This window comes from Kogia breviceps, chromosome 11, assembly GCF_026419965.1.
Source record: "Kogia breviceps isolate mKogBre1 chromosome 11, mKogBre1 haplotype 1, whole genome shotgun sequence".
Lineage (NCBI taxonomy): Eukaryota > Metazoa > Chordata > Mammalia > Artiodactyla > Physeteridae > Kogia > Kogia breviceps.
Window position 1 is genome coordinate 74,291,024 of NC_081320.1, and position 24,472 is coordinate 74,315,495.

Sequence of the window (24,472 nt, forward strand, 5' to 3'; positions counted from 1 at the left end):
AAAATTTTCAATCTTGTCTTTTATCTTCTTGAACATAGTAAGCATGATTATTTTAAAGTTTGAATCAGAGACTCAGTAGTTCTGTTACTATTATGTGTTGTTTCTTCTTGTTTTCATTTACACTGTGTTATCTCATATGGGTACAGTTATTTTTTACTATGCCCAAATAACTGTATTTGAAAAATTGTCTGTAGAAATAACTTCAGGCCTAAGTTTATCTTCCCCCAGAGAGTATATTTTAATTTTCTTCTCTCAGATGTCTGCAGCCACTAGAAATCTGGATCACCTGACTTCATTTTCAGTTTTTGAGATGATCTAAAGCTGATCTATGGTCTTTGTAAGGGCTAGTGTTCTTCCAGTTCACTATTATGTGTAGGATACAGGCCCTTGAAATTAAAACCTAAAGCAAGGTGGTCTGCTAAGCCCTACTGTCTTGGCAGGCCCTGGACACCAGTTTATATCCCCCTGCGTCGCAAAGCTGTCAGAAGCACCGCCCAGCCTCTCAACCACCTCCTCTGGAATCAGTAAACACCCTCTGGGGAAAACAGCTCCAGAGATCAGGCTCACTTCCTGAGGCCTCTGTCTTCCCCTGGATCCTGGGTTTTTTCCCACTATTTTGTTGGGTCTGCAGTTTTTATTTTTAGCTCTGCTTTTTTACCTGTCCTCAGTACACAGTTGGTCCTAATGATCTAGTCCATCATGGCCAGAAGGAGAACTTCCCATTAGACGCTTTTGTTCCCTCTGCACTAACTCCACAAAGAATTTGTCTAATACATGATAGAACTCAGTCCTCTCTCTAGAGAAAGCTCATTCTTTTTTCCTAGCTCTTAATTGTTAGAAAACTTAATGTTTGTTTCTAAAAGTAGTTCCTAGTTTTACTAAGCATATTAGCAGTCTATTGCTATGTAACAACTTGCACCATGCTTAACAGCTTAAAACAATAAACATTTATATCTCATCATTTCTGTGGGTCCGTAGTCTGGCGGCAGCTTAGCTGTGTAGTTCTGGTTGTTCATGTAGCTGTAGTCAAGACGTTGGCAAGGGCTGCAGTCTTACACAGACCTGACTTGGGGAAAATCTACTTCCAAGCTCACTCACGTAGTTGTTAGAAGGCCTTGGTTTCTTGCTGGCTATTGGCTGGAGACTAGCTCCTCACCACATCAACCTCTCTGTGGGCTCCTCAGCAGAGCAGCTGGCTTCTCCCAATGTGAGTGTACCTGAAAAGATAGAGAGCAGGAACACTCAAGATGGAAGGTTTTATAACCTAATTTTGGAAGTAATTTGTTCCAACTTCTACTGTATGCTGTTAGTCATACAGAGCAGCCCTATAATGTGGAAGGCTACCCAAAGGTAAAAATAAGTGGGTGGGTGGGGAACTATGTTAGTGGCTGCCTACCACATTAAGATGATCGGAAGGAATCTAAGTGCTCTTACGTATGAAAACCTTTTAGCTCTTTAATAAGAGTGGGCAGGAGTCAGTTCATTTGCCCTTGTCGTCTTCACCTCCCCCCGCAGCCCCGCTTACCCCAAAGATAACCAGCCCCACTTAGAGTAGTTCCTTGCATAATGTGTTTGGTCTTATTGCCCCAGTTGTGACATGTCCTGTCCAGATTTTTCTGCAGATTTCTAAACTTCTGGGCTCTGAAGTATAGTTTGTATTAATACATAGCCTCTGAAGCCAGACTGATTAATTTTGAATCCTGACTCCTCCATTTACTAGACGGCAAGTCACTTAACTTCTCTTTCCCTAACATGCCTAGTCTGTAAAGTGGGGATAATGTTAATTCCTACTTCATAGAGTTGTTGTGAGGATTAACTGAGTTAACGCATGTTAAGCCTTTTGGAATAATGTACAAAGTAATGAATAAGGCTCAAAATAGCAGCTATTGTTAGCATCATTGCTGATTTTTGTCATTGTAAGTATGGTTAGCATTTCTCCAGTGTGTTACCAGTACTTGCCCCACTCTTGCTTAACTAGCATGATTGTTAGCCTTGGAGTGTGAAGAGTTCATACATGGTGCTTGTGTAAAGTCAAATACTAACCTCTTTGGCTATCCTACTACTTGGAATGAAGAAACAGTGCATTTTTTTCAGTTGTTGAGATGGAGATTCTGTGGAGAAAAGGAACATAACAATGTATTTATTTTACCAATGGAATCTTTTTTTGTAACATCTGATTGTCTCTTCCAGTTTTAACATTTTATGTTTCTGGTTTATAAACTTTGTTACCAATTTGAAGAAAATTTAGCTCTTGTCAGAAAGCATTGAAAATTTCAAAAGTATCATCATATTCTGTAATGTTAACAGGCTTAAAGATAACTTAGTTTTTCAACTCTTACCCAAAATTAGTTTCTATTCTATAATTTAGGTTGAAATTACTTGTCTTTTTAAAAAATCATCTTAGTGAAGATCTATTTTATGTTATTAAGTTATTTGATCCTCTTTCTGTATTGAATTATGTTGCCTGTTTTCTTATTATAGTGTTCATATCTCTTCAGAGAAAACCATTGTTAACATATTGCCAATTTTGCCTATTTGATTTGGTTATTTATGTTTGAAAATTATATTGTTTTGAAAGTTGCAAAATGTGATGGTTTGATGACAAATCAGTAAGAATTAATGTTGAAATATAGTTTTTTTCCTATCCTGAGCTAAATGTATTGGTATTTTTCTTTTGTTTCTTTAATAGATAGCAAACAATAAAGATGCACTGAGGAAGACATGGAACCCTAAGTTTACATTAAGAAGTCACTTTGATGGCATTAGAGCCCTTGCTTTCCACCCCATTGAGCCTGTTTTGATAACAGCATCAGAGGATCACACGTTAAAAATGTGGAATTTGCAGAAAACAGCCCCAGCCAAAAAGTGAGAATATTCTCCTTTAACTGTATTTAAATATTTTAATTAATAGTTTTTCAGAAGAAAAATGCTTACTTTATTATTTGCTGTTAAGTTCCCCAAATATCTCTTCTAATTCTTTCTTCTTTACCATGTCACATAATTTAGGTTGTTTTTCCCTTCATACTCACAAGCTAATTTAGGTTGGAAAACTGACCCTTAGGGAGAAATGGTATTATCTGATGGTTTGTGAATGCTGATTGTAATCTTTATACAGTGTTTTAAATAACTATCACATTTGGGGAGCTCTTTATCTGCACTGAAGGTTTCTGCTGGTGTTGTAAACAGGTATGTGCATGTTTAAAATCATCACACCTGCACCCCAAGCTTGTCCTGTTGTTTACTAGGTTTGGACTTATGGAGTGGGAGGGAGGGAAGGCTGATGGGGGATGGGGGGACAGGGAGAGGTGAGAGACCTCTCTTTCGTCTTTTCTTTTGACCTTGACCAAAATGTCTAGACTGAAAGACACTGTTGTTGCTCTCACTTAACCTCTAATACTTGCCTTGGCCTCTTGGTTCCTCTCTAAGCATCGACAGACAAGAGTTGGTATAAATCCCTTTTATCAGTCACCACGCTAGTCCTGATCCCACTTGGTGGGGTCCTTATTGGAACTCCTCTCCTTTCTTCCTTGGGTCACATGGTCCCATCTGCCAGCAAGGGCCCTTCTACAGTGTTGGACACCTCTTTTATTAAAGAGTAGAAATGAACATCAAATGGAGGAGATTATGGAAGCTTTACTACTGGTAGAGAATATCTATTGCCCAATTTAAAAGAGATCAATGACATTCCTGCTGTGAGTCATACATAAACTAGATAAAATACTTGATTCATCAGATAGCTCAACCAGATCTTGCTTAAAACCAAGTGAATCCTCATGTAGATTAGGTGTCTTCAGCAGAGAAGTATTTCTTGGTTATAAATTGTGCCTTTTGTCTTTCAAGTTCTTTAGTCAGAGTGGACATCATATTGGACCAGAGAGTGTGAATGTCTCATCATATATTCTTGACTAAAATTTAGAAAAATATTGAAATAAATTTTTTGCTGGTGATAGCTTAGTAACAACATCTTCACATTGCAAGTAACAGTAGCCTGTTTACCTTTGAACTTAAAACTTTGGTAATGAGGAGAGATATCATATGCCTATAAAAAAAACTACAATGCAATCCGATTTTAAATCGAGTTTCCATTATCAGTCATGGCCAGTATTAGGCCCTGTAGAGTACCCATATATTCAGTGTTCTGAGTAATGAATAATCTGATGATTCGGACAGTTTCTGCAAGTATTAAGGACAGGCATGTTAACCTTTATGCAAATGCAAGGAAATTAAAGTACTTTTGATTGAAATTCTACTATGTGTATGGTTGTGTCCTAGGCTCTTTTACCATGTAGAATCTCATTTAATCCTGTGATTATTTGGTGTTATCCCTATTTTTCTGTTTTATTTTAAACATAGAGGAATCTGGAGTTCCAAAAGATTAAATAATTTGCCTAATGTTCGCCAGTTAGTGACAGAATTGGAAGTTGAATCCAGAAATTTATCTCTTCAAAGCCCATGTTTTTTCCCCTGAGTGAGGCTCTCTTCCTTTAGTCAAATAGATTAGGACAATGCTAAAAGCGCTGTAACAAGGTATTGTTACTAAACAAGAATTTTGTTTCTTGAAGTTACAAATATATGTGATCCGTGTTAAGTAAGCTTTCTTGTGTCCTGGGGTTGAGGATGGTATATTATCATAGTGTTGGGATTTCTAGGGGCAATTCTATGACATACATTGTCATACTATTTACTGCTGAAAACTTAGAGTGGTAAAAGTCCTCCTCTCTCTGATTTAGGAGCACTTCTCTTGATGTGGAGCCTATCTATACATTCAGAGCTCATAAGTAAGTATGTGCTTTTTCTTTGTGTTAAATCAACATCATTGTAAATCAGCCTAATTAGCATATTTTCTTTTCTTTCATGTATGTATTTGTATTATGTATTTTTTGTATTTAGTAGTGTTTTTTGTAAATGTAAAAGAAACTGGCAGATAATATAATGCTAGAAACAAGTTTATCACTACCAAATAGGGATCCTTGCTGAAATTAATTTTATTTGCATGATGTGTAGATGATGTATATATCTCTCTTAAAATGAAGTTGAGGCAATTACGTTTAACGATGAGAAATCCTGATCTTTTTTCCTTAAAAATATCTGAGACTTTTTTTATTGTGATCACATGTTGCACGCTTTTCCTGTTTCCATTTAAGTTTAAGGAATATACCTGTTCACTTGATTTAGCACAGAGGTTGGCATACTTTTTATAAATAAAGGGCCAGTTAGTAAATGTTTTTAGGCTTTGCTGGCTGCATATTTAATGTTGTACATTCTTGTTTTTAGCGTGGTTTTGTATTACAACCCTTTAAAAAATGTAAAAACCATAAATACTTGAGGACTGTACGAAAGCAGTCCGCTGGTTGGATTTGGTCCATAGGCCATAGTTTACCAACCACTGGTTTAGCAGAGGAAGAAAAATGAATAATGCTTTGATAGCTTTTTATTTGTTATCCAAAGCAGAAAAAGAGAAAGCCTTTTGAATAATTAAGCATTCTTATTTTTAACAAGTCCTATTATCAGATAGATTTTTTTAGAATAGAAATTGATTTTCCTTCCCAGAGGTCCAGTGCTTTGTGTGGTAATGAGCAGCAATGGTGAGCAGTGCTATAGTGGTGGGACTGACGGACTGATCCAGGGCTGGAACACCACCAACCCCAACATCGATCCCTATGACTCTTACGGTATGTGATTCCCCAAAGATATGAAAGAATAAAATATTTTCTTTTTATGCATTTTACAAAGCATATATAAGGAGAAAATGTGATATTTTTGAAAATAAATTGGTAAAAGGGAACCATATATTTATTTTGTTAAAAGGGACTCCTGTATTTGGGAATCAATTTGATATACGTAATGCTAAAAGAAAAGAGAAAATAACTTATTTTTCCCAAGAAAACAGTTCCCACCCCCAGAAGTCTTACTGATTGGAAATGCTGGCTTGATTGACAATTGTTTTCTTCATTGTAGGCATCTGTACAGTACTTGATACATTATTACTAATCTGTAATCATATTTTGTCACTATTCTTGACAAATAACTTTGAAGGAAAATGAATGATAGCATCATCTTCTTAATCAATTATTCGAGGGTATAGAGGCTAATGATTTTTAAAGTGTATGGCACCGAAATATTTAAAAGGCTTTAAAAAATTAAGTGCCCTTTAGATTTGGGAACAGCACCATGAAACAAAAAACTGTATTATAATCTGTCACTAGATAATATCATAAATTCCCTTGCAAAAACTGTTTAGGAACTATTTTGGTTTCCTCTTAAAATTCTCCTTAAATTCTAGAATGGTATGAAGTGTCAAATATGTCATAAAACCATATTTTATTTTTGTTATCGTTTAATTAATTTTACTAATAAACCTAAGTAAAGATAAGAAATTCAGTAACTAAAAGTTTCTTCTAACATTTATTTAATAAACATTTAACATATATTTTGTGAAGGGTAACACCCCCTCTCCCTCCACAATTCTCTTACAGATTTATCTGTTTCATGCTTTTTCTTACTTACTTTATCCCTGTACCAGATATCGGTTGACCTCATTCTGTCCCAAGCCAACCCTTCCCCTTTGCTCTTGACCTCATTCTCTGGTTTCCTTTGAGACTTCACTCTAATATCATTCTTCTTCTCTGTTTCTGGCTGACTCTTTCTCTTTTGCTCTCTCTTGCTCTCATCTGAAGCTTTACCCTCTTCATTCTCTTTCCATCCCCTCAGCATGTAAGTAAATTCAGCATGTAAGTAAAATCTCCCATCCTGGGCAAGGAGAAGCCTTTTCTGACTCCATTTCCCTCTCTGATTTTTGTTTAGTCTCTCTTTCCTTCATTTCTTTCATTCCTGTGTCTCTTTGATGATATTGTCTAGGAAACACAATTACTAGTTACTAATTCCATATCCTTTCCCCGTGCATGATCCCTCTGCATTCTATCTTCTGGCTGTTCCACTTAAATATAACAAGATATCAGTATCTACCTAATTTGGCTGATCCAAGGGGTATTTTACGGTCCTTATTTTACTGGATATACTGGCTATCTGAAGCTGTGGACCACTCCGTCCTTTTTGAAATCTGTTCACTATAGGCTTTTTTGACACTTAACTCTATGACAGTTTCTATTCCCTGTCCATCATAAACTCCTTTTATTTTTCTCACCTTAAATATTAACATTTATCAAGACCAGACCCTAACTCATTCTTTGCATTGCACACATCTTCTTTGGTAGATTGAATCCACTTTGTGGTTTTATATGCTATTGACTCTTTAGGCTTCAGACTACCTACAGAACATCTCAAAGTGGCTGTCTCATTGTACATAAATCCCTACAAGCACTGTTTCTTCTTCCATATATATATATTTTGGGAGGGTAGGGGTGGCATCACGTGGCTTGTGGGATCTTAGTTCCCCGACCAGGGATTGAAGTGAGAACGCCGAGTCCTAACCACTGGACTGCCAGGGAATTCCCTTTCCATGTATTCTTTATCAGTTGGTGGCACTACCAGAAATTATCCAAACTAGAAACCTAAGAGTTATCCTTCATTCCTTGTACCGTTTTACTATCTGTACCTTATTAATTACCTCCCCCTAAATATTTCTTGAATTTACTCCTGCTCTGCCCCTTTTATCACTGTCCTCGTTTGGGTCTTCATCTTCACTCTCCCAGTCTTCTGAAACAGTCCCCTTGCCTTCATCTTGAGTCTTTCCAATCTGTCTTCTACACTATAATCAAAGTTACCTTATTAAATACTTACTTCACCCTGCTTCTCCTGGGAAACCCTTCAGTGGTTCCCTATTGCTTTCAGGATAATTTCTTTAATACATCATAGAAATCCCACCATAAACTAGCCACTCTCATCTCTTCCACTTCTTGCCTCAAATTTCGCAGTCCAGGAATACTGACTTTCTTATAAATTTCCTCACATAGCATGCTATTTTTCCTTCTGTGATTTTGTAGGAGCTGCCTCCTTTGCCAGGAATGCCTTCCCTCTGTCCTTTGACTGGCCAACATCTGTACTCTAGGTGTCACTCTCTCCAACAGGCTTTCATTCATCCTAGTCACTCTCCATGGTAACTGGTATCTGTCACTATTATTGTACTTACCACATTGTCTTTTGAAGACAAGGATGGTACTGTGTCTTCATCATCTGCATGGCCCCTGCATCTAGCCTAGTGCCTAATACATGGTGTATCTTCAATAACTATTTTATGGTATGACTAAGAGAGGATATAGGACAGATAACGCCACTGACATTTTAAATCTAACATCTGTGAGCCATCTTGAAAGTACCACTTCATAGATGCATTGTGAGGGTTAACAAGTAAAATTTCCAAGTTGGCTTTCATCAGGAAACAGTGCTGAGCAAACCCCCTCCCCCGCCTTCTCCTTGCCCCTCCCCCACATGCACATCATTCATGTGTCACATCTTGCTGTTTGAGCATTTGGGGATTCCTGTAGGTCTCAGTTCACGTCCATTAAGGATGACAGAGGCCTGTTGCTCCCAAGAATGACTGCCATTCATAGCACAAATGGCCTAAAGAGTGTATCCAAAGTGCTGAAGGACATCAGAGGAGGGAAAGGGTCTCTGTTCACTTCCTCGGGGAATGTGAGTTGTGGTTTCTCTGAAAGTAGATCAAGTTCAAATGGTTTATGTTAACATGCTTTTTAAAAAAAATCAAGACAAATGGAAAGAAAAAAGGGAGGGAGAAGGGAATATGTAAATTTTTTAAGGAGAAATATATGTACTTTAAAATTTTAATTTAGACATTTCAAACCCTACATTTGCACGTTTCCAAGCCTGTTTTTGCCACATTTCAGAAGAAAAATGAAACTAGGAGGTGTATTTTATACTTTTTGTTTTGTATATTTTACTTTCCTTTGAAATCTAAGTACCTTTATGATTTGTGCTTTTTTCCCTGCATTCTTGCTGTTCTTATAGATCCTTCTGTTTTAAGAGGCCCTCTCCTAGGCCACACCGATGCAGTCTGGGGTTTGGCTTACAGCGCAGCACACCAGCGTTTGTTGTCCTGTTCAGCAGATGGCACTCTCCGTTTATGGAATACGACCGAGGCTGCTCCAGCCCTAAGTGTATTTAATGATAATCAAGGTACATACTTTTTTTTCCCTTATTTTACTGAGTGTTTTATAAAATTATTCTAAAAAGAAACAAATAAATGATTCTACAAACTCTGTTTAAATTTAATTTGAAGGTTGTTTCTAAGCAGTAAAAAATATATTTGCTTGAATTTCCAACAGTATGTATAAGTTTAAAAAGCATACTATTTGGTGAAATAGCATGCCTTTTTTGAATTTTTAAAAATTGAGATATAATTTCTATACAGTAAAGACAGATATTAAGGGTACATTTTCATGAGTTTGACAAATACATAAAACTCTTGCACCTCTCAAGATAGAACATTTCCTTCACTGCCCTGAAGTTTCTTTGTGTTCTTCCCAGTCATCCCCCTTCCCCATTCCTAACCAGTGGTACAACTGTTGCGATTTCTTTCATTATAAATTAGTTTTGTCTATTCTAAAACTTCACAGAAATGAAATCATACAATGTGCACTCTTTTTGTATCTGACCTTTTACTCTCACTGTAGTGTTCTTGTGATTCATCCATGTGGTAATAAGTGTTAATAATTTATTTTTATTGTTTAGTAGTAAGTATTTCCTTAAACCACTGTGTTTATCATTTACCTCTTCATGAACATTTGGGTTGTTTCCATTTTTTCCTATTATGAACAAAGCTGCTGTGAACTTTTTTTTTTTTTTTTTTAATCACAGGCAGGTAAAGACCTGGAAATAGAATATCTGGGCTTTAGAATTAGAATTTCGTGTTTAACTTTATGTGAAATTGTCAAACTCTTTGAAAGTAGTTGTTCCATGTTACACCGCTGACTGCAATGTGTAAGAATTCCAGTTGCTCTACATCCTTAATTACAAACATTTGGTGTTGAGGGTGTATTTAATTTTAGCCATTTTGGTAGATGTGTAGCAGTATTTCATTGTGATTTTAATTTGTATTTCCTTGGTGGCTAATTATTCTGAGCACTTTTTTTGTGTGCTCATTGACCATTAATGTACCTTCTTCTGGAAGATACACATTTTTGAACTGTTAGAGTACTTAGATTTTGAACCAGATTTAAAAAATAAGATTATATTCACATATACATAGCATTATATTTTTTTATGTTTATAAATAAGTTCCAAGTTTTACCCTATTCTAGATGATAAATAAAAATACCTTCTTTATTCTTGAGCTGCCATAACTTGTGCCTAGGTTTTGATGAGTTGCCTGTGTTTGATATTTGCATAACTCTACCAATAAATAACGATTTGAGTTTTTACTTCTTAAATTCCATACTTTTAGAGAGTTAGAATTCCTATTAAGAGATGGGATTTTAAAATGAAGAATACCTGTGATGCCCCTCTAAACCCCAGGTTGATTTGAGGTGGAAGCAGAAAAACTTGTAGTCTGTATGTTTTCCATTTATTTCTAAATAAAGGCTTGGATCCAATGAATACAGTAGCTGTGAGTGACTGGTAGAAGATGTGGTAAACAAGTAAGGATGATAAAATAGACTAGGACTAAAAGTAATGAAAAAGAAACAATCTGCACTGAATGACTGTGAGCTAATTCTTATTCTAATGTTGAGCCTTATTTACTTCTTATACCACCGTTTGTTTTGCTGTATTCTAAGCACATTGTGAAGTAGACCCTCTTAACTGCCATTCTCTTCGAATATGTTCTGACTCTTAGAATTGGGAATCCCTGCCTCTGTGGATCTAGTGAGCAGTGACCCGAGCCATATGGTAGCATCATTCAGCAAAGGATACACAAGCATCTTTAACATGGAAACACAACAACGCATCCTCACTTTAGAATCCAAACTAGATTCAAGTATGTATACCAATTTTAAGTAGTCTGTGTTTGGATCAATTTTTTAAACGTTATCAGAATTATAACTACTAGAGTCAACTATGAAAAACACTTGTCATTATAAAGTGTTCTGCCTCAAAATCATGGGATATAATGATTTACAGTTGATTTTAAGTCTTTAGGTTAAGTTTATTCACATGTGTAACTATATTGTTTGAAGTAGCATTTGAGCTATTCTAAAGAGAAGTCAAGTTTAATTTTATACCAGATGTTTAGTTTTCAATTCTACTTGAAGACAATAATATTTATTCTGAATACAGACATATCTTGGAGTTCTTGCGGGTTCAGTTTCAGACCTTCGAAATAAAGCAAATATTGCAACAGAGTGAGTCACATGAAGTTCTTGCTTTCCCAGTGCATATAAGAGTTATGTTTACACTATACTACAGACTGTTAAGTGTGTACATATCTTAATTTAAAAGTTCTTTATTGCTGAAAAATGCTAACCACCATCTGAGCCTTCAGTGAGTCATCATCTTTTTGCTGGGGGAGGGTCTCGCCGTGATGTTGGTGGCCTCTGACTGACCGGCGGGTGGCTGCTGAAGGCGGGGTGACCGTGGCAATTTCTTAAAATAAGACAACGGTGAAGTGTGCCGCATCAACTGACTCTTCCTCTCACAAACAACTTCTCTGTAGCGTGCGTTGATGTTTGATAGCATTCTACCCACAGCAGAACTTCTCTTGAAATGGGAATCGATCCTCTCAAACCCTGCTACTGTTTGATCAACAGGATTTTTGTAATTATGTAATCCTTTGTTGTCATTTCAACAATCTTCACAGCAGCCTCACCAGGAGTAGATACTATCTCAAGAAACCACTTTCTTTGCTCATTCATAAGAAGCAACTCCTCATCCATTCAAGTTTTATCATGAGACTGCAGCAATTCAGTCACATCTTCAGGCTCCACTTCTAATTCTAGTTCTCATGCTATTTCCATCACACCTGAAGTTACTTCCTTCACTGAAGTCTTGAACCCCTCAAAGTCATCCATGAGGGTTGGAACCAACCTATTCCAAACTCCTGTTCATGTTGACATTTTGACTCCTTCCCATGAATCACAAATGTTCTTAATGGCATCTGGAATGGTAAATCCTTCCCAGAAGGTTTTCAATTAGCTTTGCCCAGATCCATCAGAGAAATCACTAGCTATGGCAGCTGTAGCCTTACGAAATGTACTGAAATAATAAGACTTGAAAGTAGAAATTACTCCTTGATCCATGGGCTGTGGAATGGAGGTGGTGTTAACAGGCATGAAAAAAACATGAATCTCATTGTACATCTTCATTAGAGCTCTTGGGTGACAGGTACATTGTCAGTGAACAGTAATATTTTTGAAACGAATCTTTTTTTCTGAGCAGTAGGTCTCAAGAGTGGGCTTATAATATTCAGTAAACCATGTAGTAAACAGATATGCTGTCATCCAGGCTTTGTTTTTCCCTTTATAAAGCACAGGCAGAGTAGATTTAGTAGATTTAGTAGATTTAATTTAGTAGATTTAATTCTTAAGGGCCATAGGATCTTCAGAATGGTAAGTGAACATTGGCTTCACCTTTGAGTCACCAGCTGCACTAGCACCTAACAAGAGAGTCAGCCAGACATGACTTCCCTCTAGCTATGAAAGTCCTAGGTGGCATCTTCTTCCAATAGGAGGCTGTTTCATCTACATTGAAAATCTGTTGTTTAGTGTAGCCACCTTTATTCATTATCTTAGCTAGATCTTCTAAGTAACTTGCTGCAGCTTCTAAATCAACACTTGCTGCTTCACTTTGCACTTTGATGTTACAGAGACAGTGCTTCTTTCCTTAAATCTCATGAACCAGCCTCTGCTAGCTTCAGACTTTTCTTCTGCAGCTTCCTAACCTCTCTCAGCCTTCATAGAATTGAAGAGAGTTAGGACCTTGCTCTGGATTAGGCTTTGGCTTAAGGGAATGTTGTGGCTGGTTTGATCTTCTTTCCAGCCCACTATGACTTTTCTCCATACTGTTTTGCTTTCTTATCATTCATGTGTTCACTGGAATAGCACTTTCAATTTCCTTCAAGAACTTTTCCTTTGCATTAACAACTTTTGGCTAACTGGAGCAAGAGGCCTAGCTTTTGGCTTATCCTTTCCACATGCTTTCCTCGCTGAGCTCAAGCATTCCTGGCTTTTAATTTAAAGTGAGAAGTGTGCAACTCTTCCTTTCATTTGTGCACTTGGTCATTGTAGGGTTACTGATTGGCCTAATTTCAATATTGTTGTGCCTCAGAGACTAGGAAAGCCCAAGGAGAAGGAGAGAGATGGGGTTACAGCTGGTCGGTGGAGCAGTCAGAACACACACAACATTTATCAAGTTCACCGTCTTATATGGGTGCAGTTCATGGCACCCCAAAACAAATACATTAGTAATATCAAAGATCAGAGACCACAGATCACCATAACAAATATTAATAACAAAAAAGTTTGAAATATTGTGAGAATTACCAAACTGTGACATAGACATGAAGTGAACAAATTCTGTTGAAAAAATGAAACCAATAGACTTGCTAAATACAGGGTTGCCACAGACATTCAATTTGTAAAACAACACAATATCTGCAAAGCACAATAAAATGAGATAGGCCTGTATAAAATAAATCTGTTTTTCATTTCTCATAATTTTACTTTTTTAAAGAATAGTTGCTGTACAATATTATATGTTGTAGGTGTACAGTATTGTCATTCACAATTTTTAAAGGTTATACTCCATTTTTAGTTATTATAAAATATTGGCTGTATTCCTCATGTTGTACAATATATCCTTGTAGCTTATTTTATTTTTATTTTTTTATTTTTAATTTTTTTAATGTCTAAATACTTTTTTTTAATAGATCTTTATTGGAGTATAATTGCTTCACAATGCCGTGTTAGTTTCTGTTGCACAACAAAGTGAATCAGCCATATGCATACACGTGTCCTCATATCCCCTCCTTGAGCCTCCCTCCCATCCTCCCTATCCCACCCCTTTAGGTCATCGCAAAGCACCGACCTCTAGACACAAGACAATCAGAGCTCCAGCTCCATTTCTCTGATTCATCTGGCTGCCTTCCTCCTTTGTGTGCTGGCTTTTTCCTCAGACTAACTTGCCCCGTGGTCACAACATGGCTGCCAGAATACCTGGAACAACCTGCTCCCTTGTTCATTTCCAACAAGAGAGGTGACCTCACCCTGAAAAACATACGATTAAAGTTTTTCCTGGGATGGACCAGCTTCCTTTGAGCCCTCTGGCTACATTTATTCCATTTATCAAGTTGGGGTTGTGTTATGAAGGAGGAAACAGGGAAGCAGATGCTCTGCTTAGACAACCAAGAGTGTCCGGTCCAGATAACTTGGCTCAGGGCACATCTTCAAGGAGCCTGGTGCATCCTTAGGAGGCAACATATTGAGAAAAGGCAAAAAATTCCCCTGCCTCCCTTGCCTGTTTGGCTTGCACTTTTGTTTTGGTGTTTCTTTGAGATAAAAGAAGGAAAGAATTGGAAAAAGAAGGGAAATAAGAAAGAAAAACTACTGTCCTCTCTGGCTTTCTCTCTGTCTCTCTCTGTCTCTCTGTCTCTCTCTGTCTCTCTCTGTCTCTCTCTGTCTCTCTCTGTCTCTCTGTCTCTCTCTCTCTCTCTCTCTCTCTCTCTCTCTCTCTCTCTCTCTCTCTCTCTCTCTCTCGACTTCACAGAATCCTGGGGATTATAATAGTGACCACTGATGTCATGGCAACAGGAAATGCAGTATTATGGGCTGAGCCCAGAGAAATATTATCTGTATAAAGTTTTTTTTTTCCAGCGACTATGAACTTCTTTTTTGTATTTTGTATTTTTTAATTTTTTTAACATCTTTATTAGAGTATAATTGCTTTACAATGGTGTGTTAGATTCTGCTGTATCAAAAAGTTAATCAGCTATATGTATACATACCTCCCCTTATCCCCTCCCTTTTGTGTCTCCCTCCCACCCTCCCTATCCCCACCCCAGGTGGTCACAAAGCACTGATCTGGTCTCCCTGTGCTATGCGGCTGCTTCCCACTAGCTATCTATTTTACATTTGGTAGTGTGCATATGTCATTGCTACTCTCTCACTTCGTCCCAGCTTACCCTTCCCCCTCCCTGTGTGCTCAAGTCCATTCTCTACATCTGCGTCTTTTATTCCTGTCCTGCCCCTAAGTTCTTCAAAACCATTTTTGTTTTTAGATGCCATATATATGTGTTAGCATACTGTATTTGTTTTTCTCTTTCCGACTTCACTCTGTATGACAGACTCTAGGTCCATCCACCTCCCTACAAATAATTCAATTTCTTTTCTTTTTATGGCTAATATTCCACTGTATATATGTACTATATCTTTTTTACCATTGGTGCTTCTGTGTCCTGGCTATTGTAAATAGAGCTGCAATGAACATTGTGGTACATGACTCTTTGAATTATGGTTTTCTCAGGGCATATGCCCAGTAGTGGGATTGCTGGGTCATATGGTAGTTCTATTTTTAGTTTTTTGAGGAACCTCCATACTGTTCTCCATAGTGGCTGTATCAATTTACATTCCCACCAACAGTGCAAGAGGGTTCCCTTTTCTCCACACCCTCTCCAGCATTTATTGTTTGTAGATTTTTTTTATTCATTTAGTACAGTAAGAATACCTTTCCATGCAATTAAATATATTTCTACAGAATCTTCTTTGTTTTTAACATCTTTATTGGAGTATAATTGCTTCAATGGTGTGTTAGTTTCTGCTTTATAAGAAAGTGAATCAGCTATACATATACATATATCCCCATATCTCCTCCCTCTTGCATCTCCCTCCCTCCCACCCTCCTTATCCCACCCGTCTAGGTGGTCACAAAGCACTGAGCTGATCTCCCTGTGCTATGCGGCTGCTTCCCACTAGCTATCTATTTTATGTTTGGTAGTGTATATATGTCCATGCCACTCTCTCACTTTGTCCCAGCTTATCCTTCCCCCTCCCCGTGTCCTCAAGTCCATTCTCTAGTAGGTCTGCGTCTTTATTCCTGTCCTGCCCCTAGGTTCTTCATGACCAGTTTTTTTTTTTAAGAATCCATATATATGTGTTAGCATACAGTATTTGTTTTTCTCTTTCTGACTTACTTCACTCTGTATGACAGACTCTAGGTCCATCCACCTCACTACAAATAACTCAATTTCGTTTCTTTTTATGGCTGAGTAATATTCCATTGTGTATATGGGCCACATCTTCTTTTTCCATTCACCTGTTGATGGACACTTAGGTTGCTTCCATGTCCTGGCTATTGTAAATAGTGCTGCAATGAACATTGTGGTACCTGACACTTTTTGAATTATGGTTTTCTCAGGGTATATGCCAGTAGTGGGATTGCTGGGTCATATGGTAGTTCTATTTTTTTTTTTTTTTTTGTGGTATGTGGGCCTCTCACTGTTGTGGCCTTTCCTGTTGTGGAGCACAGGCTCTGGACGCACAGGCTCAGCGGCCACGGCTCACGGGCCCAGCCACTCCGCGGCATGTGGGATCTTCCCGGACCAGGGCACGAACCCGTGTCCCCTGCATCGGCAGGCGGATTCTCAACCACTGCGCCACCAGGGAAGCCCGGTAGTTCTATTTTTAGTTTTTTAAGGAACCTCCATACTGTTCTCCATAGTGGCTGTATCGATTTACATTCCCGCCAACAGTGCAAGAGGGTTCCCTTTTCTCCACACCCTCTCTAGCATTTATTGTCTGTAGATTTTTTGATGATGGCCGTTCTGACTGTGAGGTGATACCTCATTGTAGTTTTGATTTGCATTTCTCTAATGATTAGTGATGTTGAACATCTTTTCATGTGTTTGTTGGCAATCTGTATAGATCCTCTGCCCTCCCAATGGTTCCCCAATTTCTCCCTTTGGCATAGGATACCTTCCCCTCCCCCATCCATCCCTCAGGGGCGCCAGCCCCGTCCCGCCTCCACTTCTCCTCCCCCTTCACTTCCCCCATGCCCCACATCCTACCCGGTTGCTGGGGGTTCCTCCCATCCCCTTAGGTGTCCATGGTCCGTCACCAGTGCCTGGTAAGTGCCCTAGTTGTGAGGAGATGCAAATTCCGCGTCCTCCTAGTACGCCGTCTTGACTTCGCCCTCTCTTAGTAAATTTAAAATCATGCTTAGATATATGACCTAAAGCTACTGTAATAAAATAAAAAGCCAATATGAAATTAAGAAGGATGTGAACATTTTTCAAATTACCTTCAGAGATTATGGTCAATTCTTTGAACGTCCTCAGCATAAATGTTGATTTTAATGACTGCTACAAATTAATAAGGTCTCAAGTCAGTGAGCGAGATGAATAAGCTAAACTAGGCAATTCCATTTCTCCCTCACAGTGTATAACTGTAAAGTCATATGACTTTTTGCCTGATACTAGAAGCGTTTTCTGAAGAAGACTGCTGAGAATGTTTTGAGCAAAGGCAGCATTGTTGGAATAAGTGATAACTATTTCGAGTTATAATAATATGTCCTGACATTTCCTAAGTTATCAGTTTGATTACGTTAGAGTTATATAAAGCAAATTTATTTCTTTCTACTGTGACTCCCTTAGCTGTTTATATTTGACTATGTTATTATATTCTGGAATTTAGCATGTGTTTTGTTTATTTATTTATTTATTTATTTTTGTGGTATGCGGGCCTCTCCCGTTGCGGAGCACAGGCTCCGGATGCACAGGCTCAGTGTCCATGGCTCACGGGCCCAGCCGCTCTGCGGCATGTGGGATCTTCCCGGACTGGGGCACAGACCTGTGTCCCCTGCATCGGCAGGCAGACTCTCAACCACTACGCCACCAGGGAAGCCCCTTGTTTATTTTTTTAATAGATACATGATTTTTTTAAAAAAAATTATTTATTTATTTATTTATGGCTGTGCTGGGTCTTCTTTTCTGTGTGTGGGCTTTCTCTAGTTGCGGTGAGCGGGGGCCACTCTTCATCGCGGTGCGCGGGTTTCTCACTGTCGCGGTCTCTCTTGTTGCCGAGCACAAGCTTCAGACACGCAGGCTCAGTAGTTGTGGCTTACGGGCCTAGTTGCTCCGCGGCATGTGGGATCTTCCCAGACCAGGGCTCGAACCCGTGTCCCCTGCATTGGCAGGCAGACTCTCAACCACTGCGCCACCAGGGAAGCCCTAGCAGGTGTTTTTTAAAATTAAAGTTCAGACCAAACATGTTTTAAGGGAAAAGTGAATTTCATATAGTTTAAAAGGATGAAAGATGTTTGTTATTAGAATCAGAATAAATTACCTTTCTTATTGATGGCAGTGGTGATTTGACTATGATTAAGTCAAAGGTAGTTGAAGCAAGTAATTGGGTACTTGTGAACCCACTGGAAAGGTAAACTATTTTTAGGTCATAAGCTGAATATAAATATTTGGAGGATTCTTTTAGGTTCATTGTTAGAATGATGGCTAGTAGGCCTTCAGTTTATTTCTAGTGTTCTTTGTATTTTGCTTACTTTTACTTGTCTGATTTACCATCACCTGGAGAAATTTCCTTAAAAAGTATTACTAAATAAGAACTTTCTTTTGCTTGATTTCTATCATGCTTCTTTTCTAGATCTCAAAGTAATTGAAGCTATTCTCAGAAACTTCTCTCCCAAAATATATTGGATACTTTACTTAAAGTATTTGTATTTTGTTGTTATTCTCCTGCAAGAACTTACAGCAGATATTGGTCAGTGGTGTGTTATCTCTGGAGAAAAAAATATCCATAGGCTGAATTTTTATTTTTATTTTATTTTATTTTTTTTTTGCGGTATGCGGGCCTCTCACTGTTGTGGCCTCTCCCGTTGCGGAGCACAGGCTCCGGACGCACAGGCTCAGCGGCCATGGCTCACGGGCTTAGTTGCTCCGCGGCATGTGGGATCTTCCCGGACCAGGGCACGAACCCGTGTCTCCTGCATCGGCAGGCGGATTCTCAACCACTGCGCCACCAGGGAAGCCCTGAATTTTTAATCTAAACTCTTTGTTTAGGACCATTTAAAATGAATATAACTGACCCAGAGCTTACTCCACATGGTCAAGTGACTTTTTGTTGTGCACTTAGATAACAGGCTGGGTGGCCACCTGCCATTAGCATTGGAAAAAGACTACTTTCAGCTTTTAAGATGTCATATTTCTAGGTACCACATGAAAATCCAATAGAGTAGACTAATATTGGAGCTATTTTTAGCTATGCATCACTATATTTTCTATTATGAGTGTAACTTCATGATACCTATTCTAAGATTTAAAAAATTTTAGGAACTCTTTATTTTGGAAATAATTTTAAATTTAAAGTTTCAAAAACAGTACAAGAATTCTTGGTTAACCTTCACCCAGATTCACCAATTTTTAACATTTTGCCATATTTGTCACATTTACTTTATCATTCTCTGTGTATGTGTATAATTTAAAATTCTGAGCCATTTAAGAGACGTTATATACCTATACCCCTAGATCCTTTAGCATGTAATATCCTAAAAGTAAGGACATTCTCTGACAGCACATTACATTATCAAAATCAGGAAATTTGACATTGACACATGCTGTTATTGTTTACACTCAAATTTACCAGTTGTCCCAATAATGTACTTTATAAGTACATCCCTTCTTCTCCCAAGACCATGATATAATAATTATTTTTTAACTTTGACGTATCTTAAATTAGTGTTACCTTTGTGTAGATTTTCCCTTTTTTTCTTGTAAAAAGTATTGTAACAAAAATCACTAATTAAACTTAAGTTCTTAATAATTGATTTCCATTTCATAAAAGGCTGTCAGGAGGAACTTGTGATAGTTTAGGTAGCAATTTTGGCAGTTGCCTGATTTGCATGAGTCATCTAGTTGGGATAGTGGTAGAAATTAGAATAGGTACTAGCTTTGTTACCATGATTTTGGGGAGGTCACAGATGTTTTCTGGACCTTGGTTCATTCACTGTGTTATGAACCTAATGACATGTGGCCTGCCTGTCTCATTGTGTGTATAATTAAGATCTCTTTGAACACTATTAAATAGTGTGCAAAAAATACTATTAGGATGTTATTTTCAGATTCCAAACATGGTAGACTGTCAAATGACCATTTCTATTATGAGAAAGAGAAGATTAAAGAGTTAAAAATTCTCTTTGTCATGTTTATCTTTAGATGATAACCATGTGATAGAGAGCTCTGTATCTAGAATGAGCTGAGATTTAAATTTGGTTATTATCTACATGAAGTAATGATGGAATTTTATTAAAGTAGCAGAAGTATCATAGAACACTATAGAATGAGAAATGTCAGTGGCTCTGGGCTAAGCTCTAGGTGGCATCCATTGATAGCAGGTGGTGGGAAAGGAAATTCTAATTCCCAGGTACTTGTAGATTTGTCAGTAGAGTGTTGCTCAGGTGATTCTCATTTCCTAACATCGCAATTATGAACACAATCGCAGAATAAATGAACTAAAGACAAGTTAAAGTCATATCATTTACTTTTCCAGTCTCTTAGGTGAATATTCAGTTCTCTTTCGTGTGAAGAAATAGTAGCTTTGACATATTTGTATTGCTCTTTAATTTTTTCTTTTTAGCAGCCAACTCTTCCTGCCAAATAAATAGAGTCATCAGTCATCCCACTCTTCCCATCAGCATCACTGCTCATGAAGACAGGCACATCAAATTCTATGATAACAACACAGGTAAGAATTTATTTAAATTGATTATTGTTAAAGCAAAAAAAAAAAAAAAAAAAAAAATCCCAGCTGTAATTTTGGTGTCTGTCAGTGGCTTTATAGTCAGCGAATAGGCACTGAAACACAAATCCTCTCCCACATCAGTTTCTTTTTACTCCATCTAAATCTGCTAAGAACTAGTCTTCACGATAGCATATAGAATCATCTTGGTTTATTTAATAGTAAATAGGTGTTATATTTTGGCCCTAGAGCCAAGGTTATTACTAGGAACACAATGAAAAATTCATTCAGATACCAATAAAATGATCTCTTGTTTTGAATATATTGTGGAAAAGTAGAAACTTGCTGGAAGTAGAGGCATATGATCATTATATTTTGTTTAAAATTGTTTGATTTTTGAAGAGCCTTAGTGTTGCAGATGGCAAACCCCTGAGTCATTTGATTTATTTTATTTGTTTTTCCATGGACTAATTTTTTTCTGTATTATAATACTGATTTTTTGGTCCTGACTGATTTGCACTGAGGTATGGAGGCTTTCCCAATTTTTATTAGCTTATATTTCACTAGTCTAAAGGAAATGCATGAAGAGCTGGTTGGGAGAACAACTCACTGTATTAGCAGCCATATTTACCTGAGTATCTGCTACTGGCTTTGTAAATGTGTTGACTTTTGCTAAGTTTGCTTAGCTACAAGTGATGAATAATTTAACATTTTAAATCTCTTTCTATATACTGTTTCCACCAAAATTGTGGCCAGGTTTTCTCTCTGTTACTTTGTCTTTATCTCAGTATTTTTTCTGCTTCCACAACACAGATAATTTGCCTGTACCTAAAGGATGCAAAGTCAGTGATGAATAATGTCTGAGTTTTAGTTAATGAACATGGCTTAAAGGAATATTTGTGTACAAATTAATGACTTCCATATTGTGAAAGACAAAATATTGATATAGAGACTACACAAAGGGGTGACTGGCAAAGCCAGTACAGTGAGGTAGCTGGCTTGTATTCAGGATAAGGTAAACTATTACTAAAGAGTAACAATCTCTTTTTCCGAAGGCAAACTGATCCACTCGATGGTTGCCCACCTAGAAGCTGTTACAAGTTTAGCAGTTGATCCAAATGGCCTGTACTTAATGTCTGGCAGTAAGTACAACTATGGATTATTTATTTATTCTTACCATTTTTATATTTAATGTAATTTTTCTCTTAATTTCTTTTGTTTTGATATAGGTCATGACTGTTCAATACGTTTATGGAACCTAGAAAGTAAGACGTGTATCCAAGAGTTCACAGCTCATCGGAAAAAGTTTGAAGAATCAATTCATGATGTAGCTTTCCACCCATCCAAATGCTATATAGCCAGTGCTGGGGCTGATGCACTGGCTAAAGTCTTTGTATGACACAATGCATCATCTTCACCTTCTAGCTCTTTATAAATAATCAACTGCACAAAAGAGATACAGAAGACCGGGGCAAGAGTCAACCCATCCAGCCCTTTTGTTCTGCTGAAGGAGCACAGAGAACATTTGTTAAAGTATAGTTTTGCAATTCGTTTTCTAAAACTAAGGTTTGTTCAGGTTGCTGCAAGCTCAGCTGAATCTGTGAGCCTGAAAACTTTAAATTTTTCCCAAAATAGAAGCTTTTATTTCTGAGGTTGTTCTAATTCGCTAGGCAGGCCTGAGCGAAGAACATAGGTTTAGCTTGCCCCTATTGAGTAAATAGGGCACATTATAAGGGATAATTAAAAAGGTTGATGGCTGGGAATGAGTAGAGGAAGAATGGAAATTTAGACCTAGTTCTCCCCTGAGAAATCTTGTTAAACATATTAGGTAGTCAAAACAGTAATCTTTATCATATCTGCTGTACTAACCCCTATGTGCATAATGACCAGGCAGTGTTAAAATGAGTTTTTAATTTAGCTCTCCTTTCAACTGTTCTCATAAAGCACCTGGCAAAACATTTTACCTATTAGAGGGAAAAAAAGAAATGCAATAACATGTTAAATATATTATTATTCAGAAATGCTAAACAAATATTTAGTTTTTAAGCAGATTTCTATATTGTATTACATTTTGGAAAATAGATTTGGTACCATTCTAAAGTTTAGCTGTCAGAAACACTCACCATTATAAAGAATAGTTGATAGAGTCTGCTTTTACTAAAGGATTTAACTTATTCAGGTTTAAGATTCTGTTTATTTTTAATGGCAAGCAGGTCATATCTTTATAATAATTTTTGTTAATTTTAAAATTCATTTTATTCGTGTGATGTTTATAGTACCAGAGTGATTATTTCCTATCAATGAAATCTTACTTTTCAGTGGTTGAAAAGCTGGAAGTTATTTGCAAGTACTTATTTATCAAAACCCACATAACCATGCTTCAGATGATCTCTACTCTTTCTTCTTTGTCTCTTATATTCAAATTATCTGACACCTACCAAAAATAGTTCATAATTATTATGTTTGAATAGTCCAAAGGATATGGTTAACCTCAGGCAGCTGCTTTTGCAGAAGTACTAAATAAAGCAAATGTTTTGTGCCCCAGGAATTCCCTTATTAATACCTCCAAGAAGAAGAACCTCTTGGAAATCTGGATGGAATAGTTTGGTGTATAATATTGGCTAAAGGGTTCTCTCTTTCTTTCTGTCTCCCTGCCCCACGTCCAGTGTCTAATTGGAATACACAGCATGTTTTAATAGGCAGTGAATCAATACTGTTTCTGGGGAAAACTGTTCTTGAAGGACCAGGGTTCCTTGAGCGCACCTTACCTATGACCTACATATGGTCAACTCTTGGGATTTCCGTGACCCCACTGTCTGGACCCAGTATATCCACCTCATCCCTACAACTGTCTCACCTCTCCTCACACTCTTCCTTATTTGCCCAAAATGTCAGAGACCAATCTGGAAATTAGAAATAAGTTACTAATACCCAAATTTTCAGCAAAATGTATTTTTAATAGGCTCTCAGACTTTAAAATTAAAGTCCATATCCATAAATATTTTAACCTTTTAATATAATTCCTACATTCCTATGCCCATGTATTCCATTAGCATAACAATGGCACTCCTGATAATGTGTACATCTACTCCCTGAAGAAGTATTATCATGATAGTGTCAATATTAATCAACAGTTTTTCTTTAAAATTTCTGCTTATCTGCCTCTGGAATTCTGTAGTATACAGGCAAGTTTTCTTTAAAGACCTGTGTTAAATTTGCCTAATTGATATACAAATATGCTTTAATATTTTGACACAGCTACCTTGTCATTTCATCTGTGCTTTGGTTCACAGTGGGCTCAAGGGACTCCTTTGTGTATTCAAATGATTTGACCTGGATATGAGCTACCAGTTAAATGTCTGTATTCCCATGCAGGTATAGAATTCCACATTGTGTTTGGCGAATTCCTCCTTTGATTGTTCACAAAATAAATAAATGATGTTGCTGACCTAACATTTGTAGAAGGATACTGGAAAATTCCAGTCAGGTGCTCTTAATTGGCATATTTGTGATGGATGACTACAGGCTATTGTTCTACCAATTATTGCTTTAATTACTTTACAACGTCTGCAGTGCCTGCTTTCCTTCTGTCACTGGAATTCTCAAAACCAAGCCACTCTCTTAACCTGCGTTTTATGCCACATGGTTGAAATGCATTTTTCTGTTAGTAAGTAGAAAGCAACCATGAGATATGTAGACTGTAGTGCAAATGATGGAACTGTTGAAAGTTCCTTAGAAAGCCAGTGCTGTGCTCTTGGAGATTGTACCCAGAAACACAGATTCTTCTCCACTAGCACTGTTATGATCTCAGTGTAGAAATGAGCCAAAGCTGTCTTCCAACCAGATAGAAGCATATATACGTGTCTGATTTTTCCCTCAGCTTA

The 24,472-nt window shown here is 37.4% G+C and overlaps 1 protein-coding gene across 2 annotated transcripts in view; it reads left to right on the plus strand.

Moving 5' to 3' along the window:
* The window catches only part of STRN (striatin), a 107,220-nt gene extending 83,181 nt beyond the window's left edge, over positions 1 to 24,039 (plus strand). For both annotated transcript variants that reach the window (XM_067007809.1, XM_059079297.2), the window contains 8 exons: positions 2,690 to 2,865; positions 4,731 to 4,778; positions 5,551 to 5,672; positions 8,926 to 9,093; positions 10,751 to 10,891; positions 20,487 to 20,594; positions 21,644 to 21,730; positions 21,818 to 24,039. In XM_067007809.1, coding sequence (XP_066863910.1) covers positions 2,690 to 2,865; positions 4,731 to 4,778; positions 5,551 to 5,672; positions 8,926 to 9,093; positions 10,751 to 10,891; positions 20,487 to 20,594; positions 21,644 to 21,730; positions 21,818 to 21,987 — 1,020 coding nt within the window. In that variant the 3' untranslated portion in view covers positions 21,988 to 24,039. The remainder of the gene's footprint in view (positions 1 to 2,689; positions 2,866 to 4,730; positions 4,779 to 5,550; positions 5,673 to 8,925; positions 9,094 to 10,750; positions 10,892 to 20,486; positions 20,595 to 21,643; positions 21,731 to 21,817) is intronic.
* Positions 24,040 to 24,472: the final 433 nt, after the last annotated feature.